The sequence below is a fragment of the Crocodylus porosus genome, unplaced genomic scaffold (assembly GCF_001723895.1).
Source record: "Crocodylus porosus isolate Cpor-Errol unplaced genomic scaffold, CroPor_comp1, whole genome shotgun sequence".
In the NCBI taxonomy this organism is placed as follows: domain Eukaryota; kingdom Metazoa; phylum Chordata; order Crocodylia; family Crocodylidae; genus Crocodylus; species Crocodylus porosus.
In genome coordinates, this window is record NW_017728924.1 from 1,267,708 (window position 1) to 1,288,002 (window position 20,295).

General features: G+C 43.5%; 1 protein-coding gene across 2 annotated transcripts in view; it reads left to right on the forward strand.

Annotated features, from left to right (window-relative positions):
- Positions 1-20,295, forward strand: part of TENM1 (teneurin transmembrane protein 1) — a 503,051-nt gene that overhangs the window by 476,720 nt on the left and 6,036 nt on the right. For both annotated transcript variants that reach the window (XM_019540172.1, XM_019540173.1), the window contains 5 exons: positions 239-474; positions 11,063-11,359; positions 16,573-16,960; positions 17,684-18,904; positions 19,362-19,504. In XM_019540172.1, coding sequence (XP_019395717.1) covers positions 239-474; positions 11,063-11,359; positions 16,573-16,960; positions 17,684-18,904; positions 19,362-19,504 — 2,285 coding nt within the window. The remainder of the gene's footprint in view (positions 1-238; positions 475-11,062; positions 11,360-16,572; positions 16,961-17,683; positions 18,905-19,361; positions 19,505-20,295) is intronic.

The following is a 20,295-nucleotide window of genomic DNA, read 5'->3' on the forward strand; positions in this document are numbered from 1 at the left end:
GTTGAAGGAAGCCTCCGCTAAAGAAGCCGAGTATAATGAATATCTGTTTATATGTCTGCAAGCCTGTAGGTTCCAGGTCGCACAAGTATAGAGAAGTTGGTAGATATTAAACTGGCTGTACACTCTAGGAAAACATGACCCTTTCACAGCTCGCATTTGTTTCATCAAGCTGAAAAGTGCAACTTCCCCCATTTTCTTGGGTGGATTTTTTTTTGTTTTGTTTTGGTTTTTTTGACAGAAAACACACAGAGCATCTATCGGGTCAGCCCGGATGGTTCACTGAGGGTCACCTTTGCCAGCGGAATGGAAATCACTCTGAACACAGAGCCCCACATTCTGGCAGGAGTTGTCAACCCCACTTTAGGAAAGTGCAATATTTCACTACCTGGAGAGCATAACTCAAACCTGATTGAATGGAGGCAAAGGAAGGAGCAAACCAAAGGCAACATCTCCACATTTGAGAGGAGGCTACGGGTAAGACTTTTTACTTGTCTAAAGTGCAGCATAGTTTTAAGGCAAGGGAACTAAAATAGTGTTAAATTTCTCAGCTTTGTAAAATCCACAGTGGAAGATTTGTTTGGGGCTGGGCCCGGGCCGGAGATTTCAACTCCAAACTTCTCATGGATTCTGATCTTTTGTCGTTTGATCTTCGTAGCGAAACTTGACCTTTAAGCCCTTTTCTTCATACTTTTTTTTTTAACTATGGATTTAATCGTGGCTTTGGAAGACGTTCTGAGCAAGGAGCAATACAGAGTTGCTGTGCTGCAGAAGCCAACCTGGAACCAGCTTACGACTCCGGGTACGGCGGTCCTGTTCCTGCAGCAGTCTGGGGAATGCGGCTCTCAGGCATACCCCTCCCACTCCGCACATGCCACAGCCAGAAGTGAGATGGTGACACATGGGAGCCACTCACTTATGCTGCTGCTTTTAAAAATGCCAGAGAGAATAGTTGGAAGAAACTCCAGGGCAGCTTTGCCGCAGCATTTCCAGGTTTGGCATGTGCAGAGCCAGAGAGGATTGGCGGGGCATACTTATGAGCAATGACTCTAGCAAGCACCGTTACAAATGTGCCCACTGAGTTCTGACTTCACTTATTGTCTGAGAACTAATCCTTCCTAGTCCTGTCATGGTACAGGTTACTTCCCCAGCGCACAGCTCAACAGCTCTGGCTGGTACATTTGGAGAAGGAAAAGTAAGTCAAAGCCAAGACACCACCCCTCTCCTGTCCCTACATGAGCTATGCATGTTACCCCCCTGCCTTCTGCTACCCACAATGCACTGTGCACCCCCTCACTCCCCTACATGAGCACACTAGCCAGGTCACAGTCTGGTCCTAACAAAAGAGCAGTTTAACATTTTAGCCGTGATTTGTATTTACCTTCCTGAGAATTCACAGATTACAATGACAGATGGTCAACATACCGCATTTAATTAACAGTAAAGCTAAAGCTCAAAGCAACTGTTAACTTGTAAACAGCACTTTAAGGAATCCATTGCATTTTCCACATAAATACTCCTTGAAGCACATCTCAGCAGTAGGAATATTTAACCTTAAAAATAATGTGCCAGCAGTAAAAGCCCTCAGGGATGCATATTGTCTGAGATTATGTCATAATGTAAAATTAAACCGGGAAAGTGCATGGGTGGTTATTGATCATATATTTCAGTGGTGCCTCTTGGTTGTCAGTCCTACATCATTCTTACCCAGCAAAGTTTCTTAGCTTAGTTTATTCAGTTTAATCTCTGGGTTGTTTCTTTAATTTGAATACAGAATGTGCACATTCGCATCTGTCCTAGATATCTGCTAGTGAATCATGAACCTATGATCAGGGGTGGGTCTGGTGGGGAGGAGGCAGGTGTGGCATCGCCTCTGCTGCCACCACTGTCCCTAACAGATCTGGGCTCAGGGGAAACGCCAGATCTGCTCTTGGCACACCTTATAGTTGGCAGGGGACAGCGATGGTGGCACACAGGCTCTTTCTATCAGCGCCTGCTCCTGGCCAGTGGGAGACATCAGAGAGGGGGCAGAGGGAAGGCAGAGAACAGGGGCTGCAAAGAATGTGTGTGTCACTGCCACTTTCCCCAGCTGAGCCCAGCTCCCCCATGCAGCTGCTTCCCATGGCCCCTTGCTGACGCAGGGCAGGAGTGGCTCTGAGGCAGCAGGGGACAGCAGCAGCGGTGTCAGCAAGGGAGCAGATTCCACCCCCCTTTTTTTGCACCGGCTCCCTGCCCAGCTCCCCAGTGGCAAGGGACTTCAGCCATGCCTTGCTAAAGGGGGATGGGCATGGGGTGGTGTGCCACATGGATGTGCCCGTGCCCTTGGTCACAGGGTGTTTTTCTGTATATAGTTACTGATGTTCTGAAACAGTGTGTGGATGCCCTTCATCCTTCAGACACAAATTGCCTCATAAAGAAATTGCATATAAAATAAAGCACAAGATGCAGTGAAACGCTTAGGGCATGTCTACACCTCATCCCCTGGGACTGCTGCTGAGAATCTCATGTATCCATTCGCTCCCATTCCACGTGCACCTAAGCCCAGCAGTTAAGCAGAGTACCTATTCAGAGCATACACCCCAGTGCTACCCTCAGCATCTTTGCAATGGCACTGGGTGCTAGCCCGAGCCATACAACAGAGGAAGAGTGCCTTGGAAAGCCTGTAATGTAGGGCAGAAAGTCTGGTGCTGAACTTTGAGAATATACGCATGAGAAGGCTCTGGGGCTTGGGCTGGTTCTCAACAGAGATGAACAGAGTTGCAGGAGTCCTCAATTAGAAAAAAACTAGTCAGCACAAATCTGAGTTTTAAGAATAAAGGGGAGAAATGAGGTCGAATGATGTCTCTCGAAGATGAGTTGTGGCATGCTTAAATTGGCCAAGTAATCCAGGACATTGAAGCAAATAATGCAAATGAGTGTAAGGGATCTAGGGTATAAATTACAATGCAGGCAACCGGGGGGAGGGGGAAAGAGTGGCAGAGTTTTGAAAACAGTAGGCTCTTTCCTCGCTTGTATTTCCTGTTGTTCTCAATTCCTAGCCCCTATTAACAGCCAGCACCAGGTCTGTTAAAGCTGCCCCCAGACAAGAGACAGCTGAGCCATTAGTGACAGGCCTTGAAATAAGCTATAACAGTTATATTTTAGATGTGATACGAATATATTTTAGATGTATATTAAGGTTGCTGTGTCCCAAAAATGGAGCAGAGAGGAGGATCTGAAACATAACTAACTAGAAATTCTGGAGCCAGGGCCACGAGGCTATTCAGGTGGGCAACTCTGCAGTTACTCCTAACTTCCATCTAAGTGACCTGCTGATTCTTAAAAGTACGTAAAACACTCTGTAGGTAATTGTATGTCTTTACATTAATAATCCACATAAACCCAGGCATATTACCATCCATCTTAATCTAGCGAGACTTCTTTTTTATCAATCGCACTTCTATTTTAATTGACTTCTAAAAATGAAGTGAAGGCGGCCGTTAAAACCATTGAGCATGATGCATAGTAATATATCAATTAGAATTCAGTGCTTTCTTTTTTGAGAGGGAGCCCAGAACTGGATGAAGTCCAGTTTTTACAAGTGAATGTTTACAGAATTGGAGATTGGATGCTTGGCCGATCTCACTTATTTGCACCTTAAGAAAAAGTCGCACAAACAACTTGCTGACTAAAACTCAGCTCAGAAGTCTGAAGGATATGGGCTTTGCCAGACATGTTTACCAAACTATTTTATAACCCATTTTTCTATAATTTATTAGTCTTGTAACCAGGAACTTCACAACTATAGGATCAAATTGGTTTACCTTAGTTAAAGTTAAAATACAGCAGTAATGTACAGACACCTGCAGATTACTTTGCCCATTCTTAGGCAGCATTAGGTCTGAGAATTGAAGTCAGTGAAGCTATATAGTTTGCATCAGCTAAAGATCTTCATAGCTGTAAAGTTACTGGGTACCAGAACGATACCAATAGTGAGTGACTTTGTTAAGAAACATACCTGTTTCTGAACTATTGACTTCAGCGTAGAGCTATATACAACTGAGTTACACCAGTTTACACCAAGTGAGGCTCTGGTTGTATAGTTCTTTAGTATTCATAAAAGGTTAGGGTTGGAAGGGACCTCACGGGGTCATCTAGTCCAACCCCCCGCTCAAAGCAGGACTATCCCCAACTAGATCACCCCAGCCAAAGCTCTGTCAAGCTGGGCCTTAAAAACCTCCAAAGATGGAGATTCTACCACCTCTCTAGGTAACTTGTTCCAATGCTTCACCACCCTCCTAGTGAGAAAGTTTTTCTTAATATGCAACCTAAACTTCCCTCGCTGCAACTTGAGCCCATTGCTCCTTGTTCTGTCATCTGCCACCACTGAGAACAGTCCAGCTCCATCCTCTTTGAAGCCACCCTTCAAGTAGTTAAAGGCTGCTATCAAATCCCTCCTCAGTCTTCTCTTGTCCAAACTAAATAAACCCAGTTCCCTAAGTCATGTGCCTCAGTCCCTGAACCATTTTCATTGCCACCCCCCCCCGAACGCTCCAACTTCTCCGCATCCTTTCTATCATGGGAGACCCAAAATTGGACACATTACTCCAGATGTGACCTCACCAGTGCAGAATAGTCGGGAATAATTACTTCCCTCAATCTGCTGCAGTGCTTCTACTAATGCAGCCCAGGATGCCATTAGCCTTCTTGGCAATCAGGGCACATGGCTGACTCATATCATCTTATTGTCCACTGTAACCCACAAGTCCTTTTCTGCAGAGCTACTGCTTAGCCTGCCAGCCCCCAGGCTGTAGCAGTGCATGGGATACTGCCATCCTAAGTGCAGGACTTTTCACTTGTCCTTGTTGAACCTCATGAGCTTTCTTTTGGCCCAATCCTCCAATTTGTCTAGGTCACTCTGAATCCTAGCTCTACCCTCCAGTGTATCTACTACGCTGAGGGTGAAATCCATCCCATCTTCCAGATCATTAATGAAGATATTGAACAAAATTGGCCCTAGGACCAACCCCTGAGGCACTCCACTTGATTCCAGCTGCCAGCTAGATACTGAGCCATTGATTACTACCCATTGAGACCAATAATCCAGTCAGCTTTCTGTCCACCTTACAGTCCATTCATTCAACCCATACTTCCTCAGCTTTCTTGCAACAATACTGTGGGAGACAGTATCAAAGCCTTCTAAAGTCAAGGTATGTTATGTCCACTGCTTTGCCTGCATCCACAGAATCAGTCATTTCGTCACAGAAGGCAGTTGCATTGGTCAGGCATGACTTGCCCTTGGTGAATCCATGCTAGCTGTTTCTAATCACCTTCTTCTCCAAGTGTCTAGAAATGGATTCTTTGAGGACTTGCTCCATGATTTTTCCAAAGATTGAGGTGAGGCTGACTGATCTGTAGTTCCCTGGATCCTCCTTCCCTTCTTAAAGATGGGCATTATATTTGCCCTTTTCCAATCATCTGGGACCTCCCCCAGTCACCATGAGTTTTCAGAGATAATGGCCACGGCTCTGCAGTCACATCAGCCAACTTCCTCGGCACCCTTGGATGCATTGCACGCAGCCCCGTGGACTCATACACATCCAGCTTTTCTAAATAGTCCTTAACCTATTCTTTCACCACTGAGGGCTGCTCACCTTCTCCCCAAATTGTGCTCCCAGTGCCTGGGTGTTGCCCTTGCCTATGAACATGGGCGACTGGTGCCTCCCGAGTCGGGGGGGGGGGGGCAGTAGATCGCCGATGGGGGTGTCCCCCAGGGGCCAATTGTTGAGCCAGCAATGAAACCGGAGGTGCACTTCTGCTGGCACTTCCAGTTTCACGGCTGGGTTTCCAGGGAGTGCCTGGCCAATCTCAGGGGGTTCACGTGCACCCATGTACACTCCCTACTTGTTGCCAATGCCTGTGAAGACAGAGGTAAAAAAGGCATTGAGTTCTTCAGCCTTTTCCTCATCATCTGTCACTAGGTTGCCTCCCCCATTCAGTAAGGGACCCACACTTTCCCCTGTTCCTGACATAACCCTTCTTGTTACCCTTCATGTCCCTTGCTAGCTGCAACTCCAGTTGTGCTTTGGCCTTCCTGACTTCATCTCTGCATGCCTGAGCAATAGTCTTATATTGCTCCCTAGTTGTTTGTCCAAATTTCCACTTCTTGTAAGCTTTCTTTTGGTGTTTAAGCTCACTGAAGTGTTTTCTGCTAAGCCAAGCTGATCGCTTGCCACATTTGCTATTCTTCTTGCACATTGGGATGGTTGGTTCCTGTGCCCTCAGTAAGATTTCTTTACGATGCAGCCAGCTCTCCTGGACACTTTTCCACTTCAGACTGTCCTCCCGGGGTTCCTGACGATCAGTTCCCTGAGGGAGTCAAAATCTGTTTTTCTGAAGTCCAGGGTCCATACTCTGCTGCTCTCCTTTCTTCCATTTGTCAGGATCCTGAACTCAATCATCTTGAGGTCCCTGCTGCCCAACTGCCCATGTACTTCTACATCCCTCACTAGTTCTTCCCTATTTTGGGAGCAGTAGGTCAAGAAGAGCATTGCTCCTAGTCGGTCTTTCCAACACTTGCACCAGGAAGTTGTCTTCACTCTCCAAAAACTTCCTGGATTGCCTGTGCACTGCTCTATGGCCCTCTCAGCAGATGTCAGGGTGACTGAAGTCCCCTGTGAGAACCAGGGCCGGTGATCTGGAAACTTCCACTAGTTGCCCCATCTACCCCAGCCTCCTGGTCTGGTGGTCTATAGCAGATTCCCACCAAGATATCACCCCCGTTGCTCTCCCTTCTAACCTTACTCCACATACTTTCAACAGGTCTATTTCCAGTTTCATAATGGAGCACTGAGCAATCATACAGCTTTTACATAAAGAGCAACTCCTCCTCCTCTTTTCCTCTATCTGTACTTCCTGAACAGTTTGTACGCATCCATGACAGTGCTACAGTCATGTGAGCTCCCACCAAGTCTCTGTTATTCGGATCATGCCATAGTGACTTGACTGTACAAGGACTTCCAATTCTTCCTGCTTGTTTCCCAAGCTCTGTGCATTTGTGTACAGGCATTCGAGGTGATTAGCCAATTATCCTACTTTCTCAGGAAGAATGAGGAGGCCTCCCATGTTGTTTTCTGGTTCTGCTTCCTCTGTGTCCCCCTCTTCCTGATTTACCTTAGGGCTTTGTTCACCCTCCCCCAGCAAACCTAGTTTAAAACCCTCCTCATTAAGTTAGCAAGCCTGTCTGCAAAGATGCTCTTCCCTCTCTTTGTCTGGTGGCTCCCATCTCTTCCTAGCAAGCTGCCTTCTTGAAACAACATCCCATGGTCAAAGAAGCCAAATTCCAGCTGGCAACACCACCTATGCAGCCATGCATTGATTGGTTGGAGGATGCATCTGGTCCTGCCAGGGCTCTTCCCATTGACCGGAAAGATTGAGGAGAACATGACCTGTGCCCCTGTCCTCTTCACCCTTGTGCCCAGAGCCCCGTAGTCACTCTTGGTTTGCTCAGGGTCACCCCTGGCCATATCACTGCCAACATGAGCAGCATGGGATAGTAGTCAGAAGGCCAGACGAGTCTCGGTAATCCTTCTGTGACATCTCGGGTCTGGGCTGCAGGCAAGCAGCAGACCTCCTGGGACAACAGGTCAGGCCAGCAGATTGATCCCTCCATCCCTCGCAGAAGGGAGTCTCCAACCACCACCACCACCCGTCGCATCCTTTTTGTAGCAGTAGTCTTGATCCTCTCCACCTCGGGGATTCGTGGCCTGGCCTCTTCCACCGATGCCATGGTCTCCTCCTCCTGTATTGCTAGCACTCCATATTTGTTCTCCAGGCAAACTGCTGCATGTGGGGATAATGGCTCCTTCTTGCTGCCAAAAGATACAGGCTTCCAGCTTCCACCTTCCTGGGAGTCCATGCCCTCTTCCTCCTTTAGCTTCACCTCTGGCAGTCCTTCCTTCACAGTCCTAGAGGTTTCCTCTGGCATGGAATTGATAGCAGAGGATGCTTCAGAGCCTTGCTACCTCCTCTTGTAGCTCTCTTGTCTTCTCCCTGAGGGATACCACTAGAAAGCACTGCTCACGTTGCAGGAACACCCCACCTGGCTGACAGCGGAAGGAATCTGCAGGCTGCAGTTTGCACAGCCCCAATCCAGGACCTCAGCCGTGTGTGGCCCTGCCTGGACAGACACCTCACAGATAAAAGCAGAGGAAGAACTGGATGTGGCAGTGGCTCTGGTATTGCGATGTCCTCCAGCCATGTCTCTGGGTCTTTTAATCTGCTACCTCTCACTTTGTGCCTCTTTCCAAGGAGACCTTCCCTAGCAGACTCCTCTGTAGCTGGCCTCTTTGCTGTTTCTTGATCTGAAAGGTTCCCTTTTTCCTGCAACCTCTTTCCTCTCAGCAAGCTTACAATAAAGCAATATGAGAGAGAGTTTGCAAACAAACTCCCCCTCACTCTGGACTCTAGTTAAAACAAGAGACTTAAGTCTTGGCCTACCTTCTGAGTTTTAGCTGCTAAAGTAAAACTATCCAGTCTCTCCTTATTTCTTTTTGGAAAGTTACGTCAGCAAAGTTTGCAAGTATATATGTCTTGCACTAGATCTTAGACTATCCCAATTCCACTTCTTCACATTGACTCTACTCAGCTATACATAGCTTTCAGAAATCAGCTTTAATAAACCACTGGGATTTGACATCAGCATTTCAGCATCAGCTTAGAAATGATGGTTCATAACTTAGTCATTGCTCATCAGAACCCCATTCCACTTTATTGCATCTGCTAATGAGTTACAAAATTAACAAAACCAGCAATAAAACCTCAAATGCAACAGAACCAACAAGATGTGCACATATCTCACTTAATAACCATCTGATCTTTTAACTTTCAGCCTCAGTGCTTACCCCATCCTTCTCTGTTTTTGACTGTGTCATTATGTCATATCTGCATTTAGCTTACAAGCTGTTTGGATCCAGGACTGTGATGTTGTTCTATGATATAAAGACAATAAATAACATTAAACATATATACAAAAAGTAACATGGCATTAGCCAGAAATTATCCCTTGCTTAATTTTCAGTGTGTTTTCTCACCAATGCTGCTTTCACTGCATCTAGTAAGCGTGCAAGAAATGTGCTTTTAAAGATAAACTTAATCCATCACACAAATATACCAAGAAATGTAGCCACACTGAAAATCACTTTTTACTTAGGATCCTTAACTATCATTAGAACATAAATTGTAATAGTTACAGCAGTCTATGGGACCATGGAGGTGTTTTACAGCTATTGTAAATAAGCGGTATTAAAGTTAGATATGTGTGTATATAAAACTGTAGGAAAGATAGTTGAAGAAAGAACACCTGCTTCTTTTAGGTTTCCAAACCATTTGTATCTATAGACAGGGGGAAAAGTTCATTTTAATCACTAACACCATATGATCACAGCTTGGGTTGTTATCATCAGTATGCCTAAAGTCAGGCATACAGGCCCCTATCAGGACCAGAGCTCAAGTGTTCTGTGCACTGTACAAACACACAAGATGGTATAGTCCCTGCTGCGAGGCATTACCTCACCATTTAATTAGAATAAATTAATACCACCGCTGAGCATTGTTGGTCTGAAGACCCAAGTCAGTAAACAATCCATCTTAGGAGTCCATAAATTATAGTTTCTAATTCTGTGGCGCTTATTTGCAGTGAACATAGTGTTAATAATGATGCAGAGCGTTAACTGTATTTAGCCCCTGGAGTTCTGGTTTCAGACTTTCACCGTGACCTCAAATTGAAGATCAAACCGCTCATCCTAAAGTGGCTTGTTTATCCACGCTTTTTGACACAACATAGCATGATTAGTCTCTTCTTAAGAAGAGACCAGAAACTGCAGGATTAAATATGCCTGGCCCTAGTTGTTGCCCTTGTTCACTATCAGAAGCTATAGTGATGAACCGAATATTCAAATCACAGTCCAGCCCCTTTCTCCAATAAGGACTGTTAGGCAATTTGAAGTTGATTACCATTGGCTGATAGCCATTTTTGTATGGTCTGCTTCCCGGATACTAGCTGAAGAAGTACGTGGGCAACAGCGAATAGTCTTCTGTGAATCCGCTAACATAACTCATCCATTTTCTCTGTTATTTTCACGTCTTCCTTACATCAGCAGCCAGAGTAGAACGTGAATGGAAAGTAGAAAAGAGCGTTAGAAGCAGAGTTGTGGTCAAAAATGTATACAGACCAACTCAGCTACATGTCTTGATGTAGACTCAAGAAGTCAACAAAGAAAGATAAAAGATAAAATGGAAAGATTTGAGATAAGATACGAGTAGAGATTAATAGAAAAACTGGAGCATGAAAGTAGGAGGGTTTCCATAAAACTAACCAAAGGAGGCTGAAATAGGAAACCTGGTGGATGTAAGAAGTTTAGTTGCTTCAAGGAGAAGCTGATGGAAAGAAATCACAAATAACCTCAGTGAGATTTTTCTGGCCAGTTTTATTTAGTTTGTAGACATTTTATTCAGTGTATCCGCAGTTGATGTCACCTTGGGGAGCATCACTATCACTAGCTGCAAGAGTTGTTCAGTTGTAAGTGTCCTGCAGCCTTTTCTTGCAAGTAGCAGAAAGCTGATAAGGCAGGGCATGCTGCAAAATACTCCTGGTGATGGAGCTGCCTTGGTGGGGACTAGCTGATATTACCAACAGCCACTGCTGGAGTTTGCCAGAGGATCAGCAGCGGTACGTGTAAACAGTCTGACCAGAAGTAGAGCTCAGACCAGTGTGACCAATTTAACCACAAAGTTTCTACCCTTCTCCATGGATTCACATTCCCTTCATTAAGAAATGTAAATATCTCAAATGAAGTATATCACAGTTAAAAAAAAAAAAAAAAAAAAAAGCAGTTTTTTTTTCATTTAAGGTGGCTTCACATTCCAGCTCTTCTGAAACTTCTGAAAGCTTCAAATTTTTCATATTTTTAATAACTAGTAAATTCACAATAGCACATTTGGATCATGTAGTTGTCATAGAAATGCTGCAGTTGCTAAAAACCATGTAAGGCACATTTTGCTTACCTGCCTATATATTTATCTTTAGGCCCACAACAGAAACCTCTTATCCATTGATTTTGACCATGTGACCAGAACAGGAAAGATCTATGATGACCATCGAAAATTCACTCTTCGGATTATGTATGACCAGACAGGACGTCCAGTTTTGTGGTCACCCATCAGCAAGTACAATGAAGTCAACATCACTTATTCACATTCAGGATTAGTGACCTATATTCAGAGAGGAACGTGGACTGAGAAAATGGAATATGACCCAAGTGGAAAGATCATTTCCAGGACATGGGCAGATGGCAAAATATGGAGCTACACATATTTAGAAAAGGTAAATCCATTTAAAAGTAGATTTTTATATCAAAGGGAGAAAGTTCATATTGATATAAAGACTAATTTATAAATAAATTCATGGGCCTGGTAAAGCCTCCACCAAAAGTAATTTAGACTTAAATATGAATAATTTTATAACTAGACAAAATGTCTTTGGACTGTCTGTCTCCACTACTTAGAATGTGGTAGTAAAAGTAAATTTGAGGAAGTGTTCTCTTTTCACTTCATTTTTTCCAAGTTTATTCCCATTTCGTTTTTTGTTTTTTTTTTAAAAAAAAGGAGAAACTTGTCTAAATGTAAAGTTAATGCAGACAAAATAAGTTTGTGAACTGGAAAATTGAACGGTAACACATTTATGCTAGAATAAGTGAATGTGGAATCAACCCATATTTTTGTCTCAGCTCACTTCATGTGCTTCATTAGGCTACAATAAAAATTTAGGAGTGATATTTGAATATAAAAGCAGATGAGAGTTGATTGCATTCAAAATGGGTTTGAAAGACCGATGCCTCTAAGTTACCAGTTTAAACCCACCAAGGGCAATGACAGGCATCTGAGGATTGTTTAACGGCCTGTGGAAGAATAAGTTGGTAGCTCCTGGCCTGGGGCAGATACGCAGAAGTAGAGTCTGCCATACCCTATCGATGGAGAGGTTATCAGTCTGCAGAGGGAAGCCCAGCATTTAATGGCCATTAAAACTGAACAATCTCCTTACCTATAGAGATGATTCTTCTGGGTCATGTTTATAAACTGAGCAAGCTGTTAGTATGACGTGCTCTAATGTACCTATTTTGTGAATCAGGAAATAGGTCTCCAGCACTTGTCAGGAGCATTGAATACACTCTTTGAAAAAGCAGATGAAAACAATTATTCCTCTAGCCTTGAAATAGCTTCAGGATTAATTGCTATAAGAGTAGTGAACTGCTGTTCTCTATAGAGGCGTAAGTCACAAATTAAAGGGACATGGGTTGTGTAGTCCAAGGCAGGCATCATTTATATACCTCATTGTTTCCAAATCCAAGTAGCATTTCTTTGTTGTCAAATATTGAAGAACATATTGTAGAAAAATATTCAAGTGACGTCTCCTGAAACTAAAAAGAAATATATGCGTACATTCTTATATTTTATATCTAAACGAATGTATGCGTATATTTCTTTTTAGTTTCAGGAGGTGTCACTTGAATATTTTGAATATATATTTTGAATATGTGTATATGCACATATGCAAAATATATATATATATATATATATATATATATAATACATTTTCCAAACTATTAAGCACAGCAGATAGTAAGGGGGAAAAAACAGTAAACTGTTAGGTGCTTTTGAAATTATTTAATGTTTGAAAGTTCTAGATGTGTATTTTTAAGAGATCTTCCACTGTACAAGCTCCAAATATGTTTAAATCTGAGCCAAAGAACATTTTAATCTAGCCCAGACAGTAACTTGATACGGCTTCGAAAGCATATAAAAAGTAACTCCTTCCTTTCGCGTATGCCATGTGATATCTGTATTTGTTAACAGGATTGACAAACTGTAGAAGTTTCAGAAGTTTGGTTTGGATAAATGTGTTGGGTTCTCTTTCCTATACCTTGAGCTGAAATCACAAGTAAACAGACTTTCAGTACAGGTTTTGAGCATTTGGGTAATACATCAAGAGTAGACAAGGAAGATATCTTTATATTTTTGCTTTGAGCCTGACCAAACTACGCATAATTTTAGAAGGTTTCTGTGCTTTGTATTTTTCCAGGCTACTTCATCTCTGCTGAGTCTTTGGTGGTTTTTTGAGTCTAGATATGCATCTGAAAGCTAATATGTTGAAAATTATTCATCAGTACCAAATTCTGGTAAACAGCCAAAAAGCCAGCAGCTCAAATAAGCCCAGGATTTTGTTTATGATATTTCTTCTGTGGAAGTTAGTGAGAGTCGCACACGATGAGCGTGCCCTTCTAGCCTTTCTGCACTCCAAACTGACCTTTTTTTCCCACCGAGTAGTCCAGCGCTGGGAGCAAGTTCACATCAGGTCCAATAAAATCTTATACAGCAAGATACCATATTGTGGCCCTGCTGAAAATAAATGTTTGTTTTGTTGGGTTCGTAATGGAACAATTTTTAAAGCCGTGACTGTACGAATCCACATAAAGCTCCAACGATTTCACTTTATCAAAAAATCGATTACATCATTCACTAGGTTTGTTAAAATTCCAATTTATAGGTATTAACTTTTTTGTCTCATTTATTAGCATTCCTTACGGGCTAAGTATAGTCAAATCATCCTTCTTGCTAGCATTCACTCTCAGTAGTTTAACTTTCAAAAGGCACAGTGATGACAACCCTTTAAAGATCATTTTTAATAAGCTAATTCATTTGGATTATTTTGATAATGAAATGGATCCTTACAAAAAATGAATAATTAATTGTACCCAAAAACCTGAATACCTAAAGCTCCTTTCTGAAATCCTGCTCTATTTACAGCTAGGCAAAAAAGGATGGACGGCCGTGGAGCCCTCTAGACGTTCAAGCGAAAGTGTGATAGGATCCGCTGCGTGATCCACACAGTTGCACCTCCTCCCCTGTCATACGTGCGTGGCGGGAGATGTAATTGTGGGATCCAGCATCAGATCCTGTCGTGCCTAATTGCCAATACAGGGGGGGAGCCCAGGATCTTCATCCCGGCCATTCACAAGCTCCTGCAACTGCAAGTCCTGTAGCTGATGGGACTCGCGGCTGTGGCAGCGCCCCACGGCTGCCAGGACCCTGGGTGGCACAGCTACGAGGCACTGGCAGGAGGGAGTCATGTGAGCTGCAGGACGCGCCCAGCAGCCGTGGGGCACTGCCAGCGCTGAGCGCCCCCTCAGCTGTGGGACTCCCAGCCCTGGCCCCTGCCGCTAGAAGCCCTGTCGGCTGAGCTTCCAGCTACAGGGGCAGACCCTGCAGCGCGTGCAGTTGCAGCTGTATAGAAACCGGCTATAAAGTCATTAGCTGGTTGGACCTTTTTAAGGCGCAATAGTTAATTTGCACGTATAACTGCTCAAAATGAACTTCCCAGTTAACCCAGTAATTGCATGATACATGTAACGTGTAGAGGGGGCCTCTGTGTGTGCAGAACAGAAGTGACATGTAGTGGCCCTATTGAGCAATGGACCTGTTTGTTGTATTCCCAAAAGAAATTCAAGCAATCGCCATTGAAAACATCATGTCGGCATCAGTCTCTTTGAGGTTTACCATTCCCGGGCTGCTTTTATTAAATGAGGGCTGGTTTTTTTACGCTTGATGAGATGGTCTGTAAAATCCTTTTGAAATTGCTAGAATTCAGTTTAAACAAGTGGTTCAAAACCTCATCTAACATTGTTAGAAGGGACAAGAATTACCTTTTATTCTGCTTATAGAACACGGCGATACCTGGGTTGGATACTAAGTTCCCGATCCTCGTACTCTCCTTTTACTATCCTGGACAAAAGTGGAAGAGCCACAAAGTACCGAGAAAATGGCCCACAGGGGCATTAAAGTTATATTAGAGATGTTTCTGATCTTGTTACTCGTACTGTGTCAATGGCAGACAGCTTAAAAACAGACCAGGGAGCATTATAGAGCAAGAGGCATCACATAAGTGCAGGGAGAGAGTTCAGCCAGTGGTTTACTGCAGATTGGGGACTGCTGACTGAAGGTGAGAATAAAATAAACAGTGTGTGTGTTATAAATGTTTGGCAAACCGGCAATAAAGCGATCAGAAAAAGCTTGGTGGAAAGGTCTGTTGTCGCCGGCTGTCACTGGATAACTTGTGCACAGCATATGCCGATGTTCATTGGCCTGAGCACAGGTAACAGATGTCTTTCACCAAAGGCAGCATGAAATAAATGTGAGGGTGAGGAGAACAGGAAAAAAGAAATTTAGGAAGGTTGGCTAGTCTGCCTTCATTCCTTTGAATAGGCATTGGGGTTTTTATCGGTGCCAACGGTAGGATCCGGGCCAGCTTTTTCAGCACATTGCAGGGCTGAGTCTTTAGTGTCTTCCTCCCTAACAGGAATCTTTTTGCTAGGAGGCAAGGTCTTCGCCTGCCTTTTTGTTTCCATTGTTCTAGCATCTAGCAAGCATCTCATCAGAGGGAAGCGCAGTCTTGCTCTTAAGGCTCCGTCCTGCAGAAGGCTGAGCACTTTGGCCTCAGACAGACCAAGCAGTTAGCTCAGTGCGTCTTCCGACCCACTCAAGTGCTTCCTAGCACTGGCACGTAATATGAACACGCCGGGGTATCAGTTCTGTGCTGAAGTTCCAGTAACTTGTCCAGGACACACAAGATTCATGCGGAGTCGTGTCGTCTCATAGAACTGGGTGAATACCACTAGGAGTGGCCATGAATACGCACTCTAAACATTTATTAAATTCATTTCAGCAATAATTGCTCCCCACAGGGCTTGCGCGCTGCACTCTGTGAGCATTAAGTTTTTACTGCCGTGGAAGTGCACAGAAACCCTGTTTGCCATCTGCATAAGGAAGTATTTCTTCCAGAAGTCTGTCTAGGCAGATAACAGAAACCAGAGCTAGCGATTTCACTGCCCAACCACAGCAAACTAGCAAATACCAAGTACCGCTAGACAAGTTTGTCAGTCAAGCACCAGAGATAAAACTATTCACGCACACATACAACACCCCTTTAAATCATGTGGGCTCACAGATGACGTGGAGAATTTTTCATGACGGTGCCACATGCAGACATGCTTGCACAGAGGAACGAGCTTTATTCTCCTTTGATAGAGGGCACTGGTCCACAGCTGGTACCCATCAATGCTAGGGAGACTTGTGGTGCCAGCAAGAGCTAACCACATTATTAGCCACAGTGAATATGGCCTCAGGGAGATTTGACCTGGTATGGGTACTTTACCTGTGTTTGGGACTGCCTGTATTTGTCTCCTGGGTAGCTGCCTTAAATGCTCCAAAACATCCCGGTAGGTTACATTATGGCTGCAGTGCTGCTGAGTGCTACATCTGTCCTGTCAATTGTGGATCCTCTGATCCCGCACTGCCTCACCTCAGTCTTTTTTTTCCCACCTGGGCGGCCACTTGGGCCACACATATTCTGCAGCTGACCATTGTGTTTGCTATGGTGCAGAGTAAGCAATAGAAATGGGACTCTGTTTCAGGGTTTCTTTTATTTTCCAGTAGCTACTTGGTCAGTGACTTGCATTGCCCTTTTCATTGTTTCAATTCCAGTCTGTGATGCTCCTGTTGCACAGCCAACGCCGCTACATATTTGAGTACGACCAGTCAGATTACCTGCTCTCAGTTACCATGCCAAGTATGGTGCGCCACGGCTTGCAGACCATGCTTTCAGTGGGATACTATCGCAACATCTACACTCCCCCGGACAGCAGCACAGCCTTCATACAAGATTTCACCAGAGATGGACGGCTGTTGCAAATGCTATATCCTGGAACAGGGCGTCGAGTCCTTTACAAGTACACAAAACAGTCCCGGCTGTCAGAAATCCTCTACGATACTACTCAAGTCACCTTTACATATGAAGAATCTTCTGGGGTTATAAAAACCATACACTTAATGCATGATGGATTCATCTGCACCATCAGATACAGGCAGACAGGTTTGTTACAACTACACCTATTGTCAGGGGTAATTCAGCCCGCTTTGTTAAAACTTTGGGCCCTTATCTTGCAAACGCAATCTACCTGGCATATTGAAATCATTCATATCATTGGAATCAAGGCCTTAGTTTTTTTGGACAAACAATCCGTGTGCATGTGAGAGAGAAAGAAAAACTGTATGCGTGTCCATGGGCATATAAAACTGTCCTGTTTGAAATATGCAATATTCTTGTTATTGTTTACTGTGGCACACATAATATTTGATTGTTTTTATTCCAAGATATAGCTATCTGCTAACTACTACTTCAGGTTGCTTTATTGTTTGTATGCAAAGATTAATATCATAACATAAATTCAAAGGAATTATTTATGCTGGTGAAGAGTTAGCCATGTAAACTGTAAATTCAAGTGAGAATTAGATTGTAAGTATATGGAAAGCATAATTATATATGAAATATCATAAGAGTAAATATTAATAAAATATAAGAATTAGAAGAGTGTACACTAAAATAAGTTTGGGAGAGAATACGCTAACATTTTCTTATTTAATAGCACCATCTTTTTATAGTCAAATAGTAATAAGACTCAGGGGTATTTTCAGATTAATAGTCTCTCTTTCCTAATACATTATATTATTTATATATGTGTGTGTGTGTGTACTATTGGCCTAATTTATTTGTACTTGCTTTTCTATGTTTCTTCCCTTTATTTGCTCTGCATAGGTCCCCTTATTGGGCGTCAGATCTTCCGATTTAGCGAAGAAGGTCTTGTGAATGCCAGATTTGACTACAGTTACAATAATTTCCGGGTTACAAGCATGCAGGCCATGATAAATGAGACACCTCTTCCTATAGATCTGTATCGCTATGTTGACGTGTCTGGAAGGACTGAACAGTTTGGAAAATTCAGTGTAATTAATTATGACTTGAACCAAGTTATAACCACCACTGTAATGAAACACACCAAGATTTTTAGTGCCAACGGGCAGGTGATTGAAGTGCAATATGAAATTCTTAAGTCTATAGCCTATTGGATGACCATTCAGTATGATAATATGGGTCGGATGGTGATATGTGATATACGTGTAGGAGTAGATGCCAACATAACAAGGTACTTTTATGAATATGATGCTGACGGCCAACTTCAGACTGTCTCTGTAAATGATAAAACCCAGTGGCGTTACAGTTATGACCTTAATGGAAACATCAACTTGCTTAGTCATGGAAACAGTGCCCGTCTCACACCCCTGAGATATGATCTTAGAGATCGCATTACTAGACTAGGAGAAATTCAATACAAAGTGGATGAAGATGGTTTTCTTAGACAAAGGGGCAATGAAATCTTTGAGTATAACTCCAATGGTTTGCTGAGCAAAGCTTACAATAAAATGTCTGGTTGGACTGTGCAATACTGCTATGATGGTCTTGGGAGAAGAGTTGCAAGCAAATCAAGTATAGGACAACACCTACAGTTCTTTTACGCCGATCTTTCCAACCCAATAAGAGTTACTCACTTGTACAATCACACTAGCTCAGAAATAACATCCTTGTATTATGATCTGCAAGGTCATCTCATCGCTATGGAATTAAGCAGTGGAGAAGAATATTATGTTGCTTGTGACAACACTGGCACCCCCCTAGCTGTCTTTAGCAGTCGGGGTCAAGTAATTAAAGAAATTCTATACACACCTTATGGAGAGATCTATCAGGACACTAATCCGGATTTCCAAGTTATAATTGGCTTTCATGGAGGACTGTATGATTCGCTTACTAAATTAGTGCATCTGGGTCAAAGGGATTACGATGTCATTGCTGGGCGCTGGACAACACCAAACCATCATATATGGAAACATCTGAATACCATTCCACAGCCATTTAATCTCTACTCATTTGAAAATAACTATCCAGTTGGCAGAATCCAAGATGTTGCTAAGTACACAACAGGTAAAAGTCATTTTTTCCCCCTCAAAGTACTTCTGGGTCGAATCTTGACATGGATCCAAGGCCTCAGAATCCATTGGTCATATCAAAGTCGTTTTCAGCTCCTACCTTCTTAAATAGCCCTGGATATTTTCTGTAACTGTTCAGAAACATCAGTATCATAAGCAAGTGCCTGCATCTCCTCTCTTGGCTAAATACTGGAAATAGAGCAGTTGAGGGAACAACATCTGAGTTTCTTTTTGTTCAGTTCAGAAGGAAAGTACAATATAGCTATATGTGTTTAATGAAATAAATGTCATTTGTTTTGTTCGCAGTAAAACTTGGTAACCAGTGTTAAAAGCACAGAAGTGTGTGAGATGCGTATTGGACGTTAGTTGTTAATGTTTTGAGGTTTGGCTGATTAGGACTTTTTAAGAGTTAAGTGTATTGCTGCTATGAATGTTTTAATTCTGTTTTGTAGACATTGGAAGTTGGCTAGAGCTCTTTGGTTTCCAGCTACACAATGTGCTTCCTGGATTCCCTAAACCAGAGATAGAAGCACTGGAGACAACATATGAACTTTTACAACTTCAAACAAAAACCCAGGAGTGGGATTCTGGAAAGGTTAGCAGAAGCTCAGCCTTTGTTAGCGTCAACTATGGAATGTGATTATGGGGGCGGAGAAAAATGCTCAAACAAATCTTTATACAAGACACAGACCACTGTAAACTAAAGGATAATTTGGGGAAAAAAAACAAAGTAATTGTTGCTCATCTTAGGGGCCTGCCCACTGTAGCCACTTGATTACAGAAAGAGTATATAGAGAGTAGAGCTGTGTGACAGTTTGGGTGCTGATTCAATTCAAAGGAGATTTGGCCCGAGTCAGCAGCCAAATTTCCAAATCTGAATCAAATCAGGAGACCAGGAAAAAGGTCTTGATCAATTTGAAGCTCTTCAAATCAATTTGGAAAAGATTCGGAGAGATTCTGAGATTCGGGCAGTCCCCACTCACCACCACAGGGAGCTGGACCCGGACTCTATGCCAGTAAGTGGGGGGGAGCGCAGCTGGAGGTGGGAGGAGAGGACCCCTGCCTGCTCCCTCAGCCCCCCAGAGTACCTGCCCGCTCTCCCAGCCCTGTCAATGGCTGCCCCACCCAGCCCCAGTGTCCTGGCTCTTTAAAAAATAAAATTTTTTAAAAGCCCTGCACACATTGGCTGCTGCCCAGTGGGAGGAAGATTCCCCGCTGCGCCCCGCTGTCCCACACTGTATGATGGGCTCTGCCACAAACCCCTATCCTCCACTTGCCCTCCCAGGCCGGTCAATGACTGCCCCACCTGGCCCCAGTGTCCTGGCTCTTTTAAAAAAAATTTTAAAAAAGAAAAGAAGAGTCCCACACTCACTGGCTCCTCCCAGA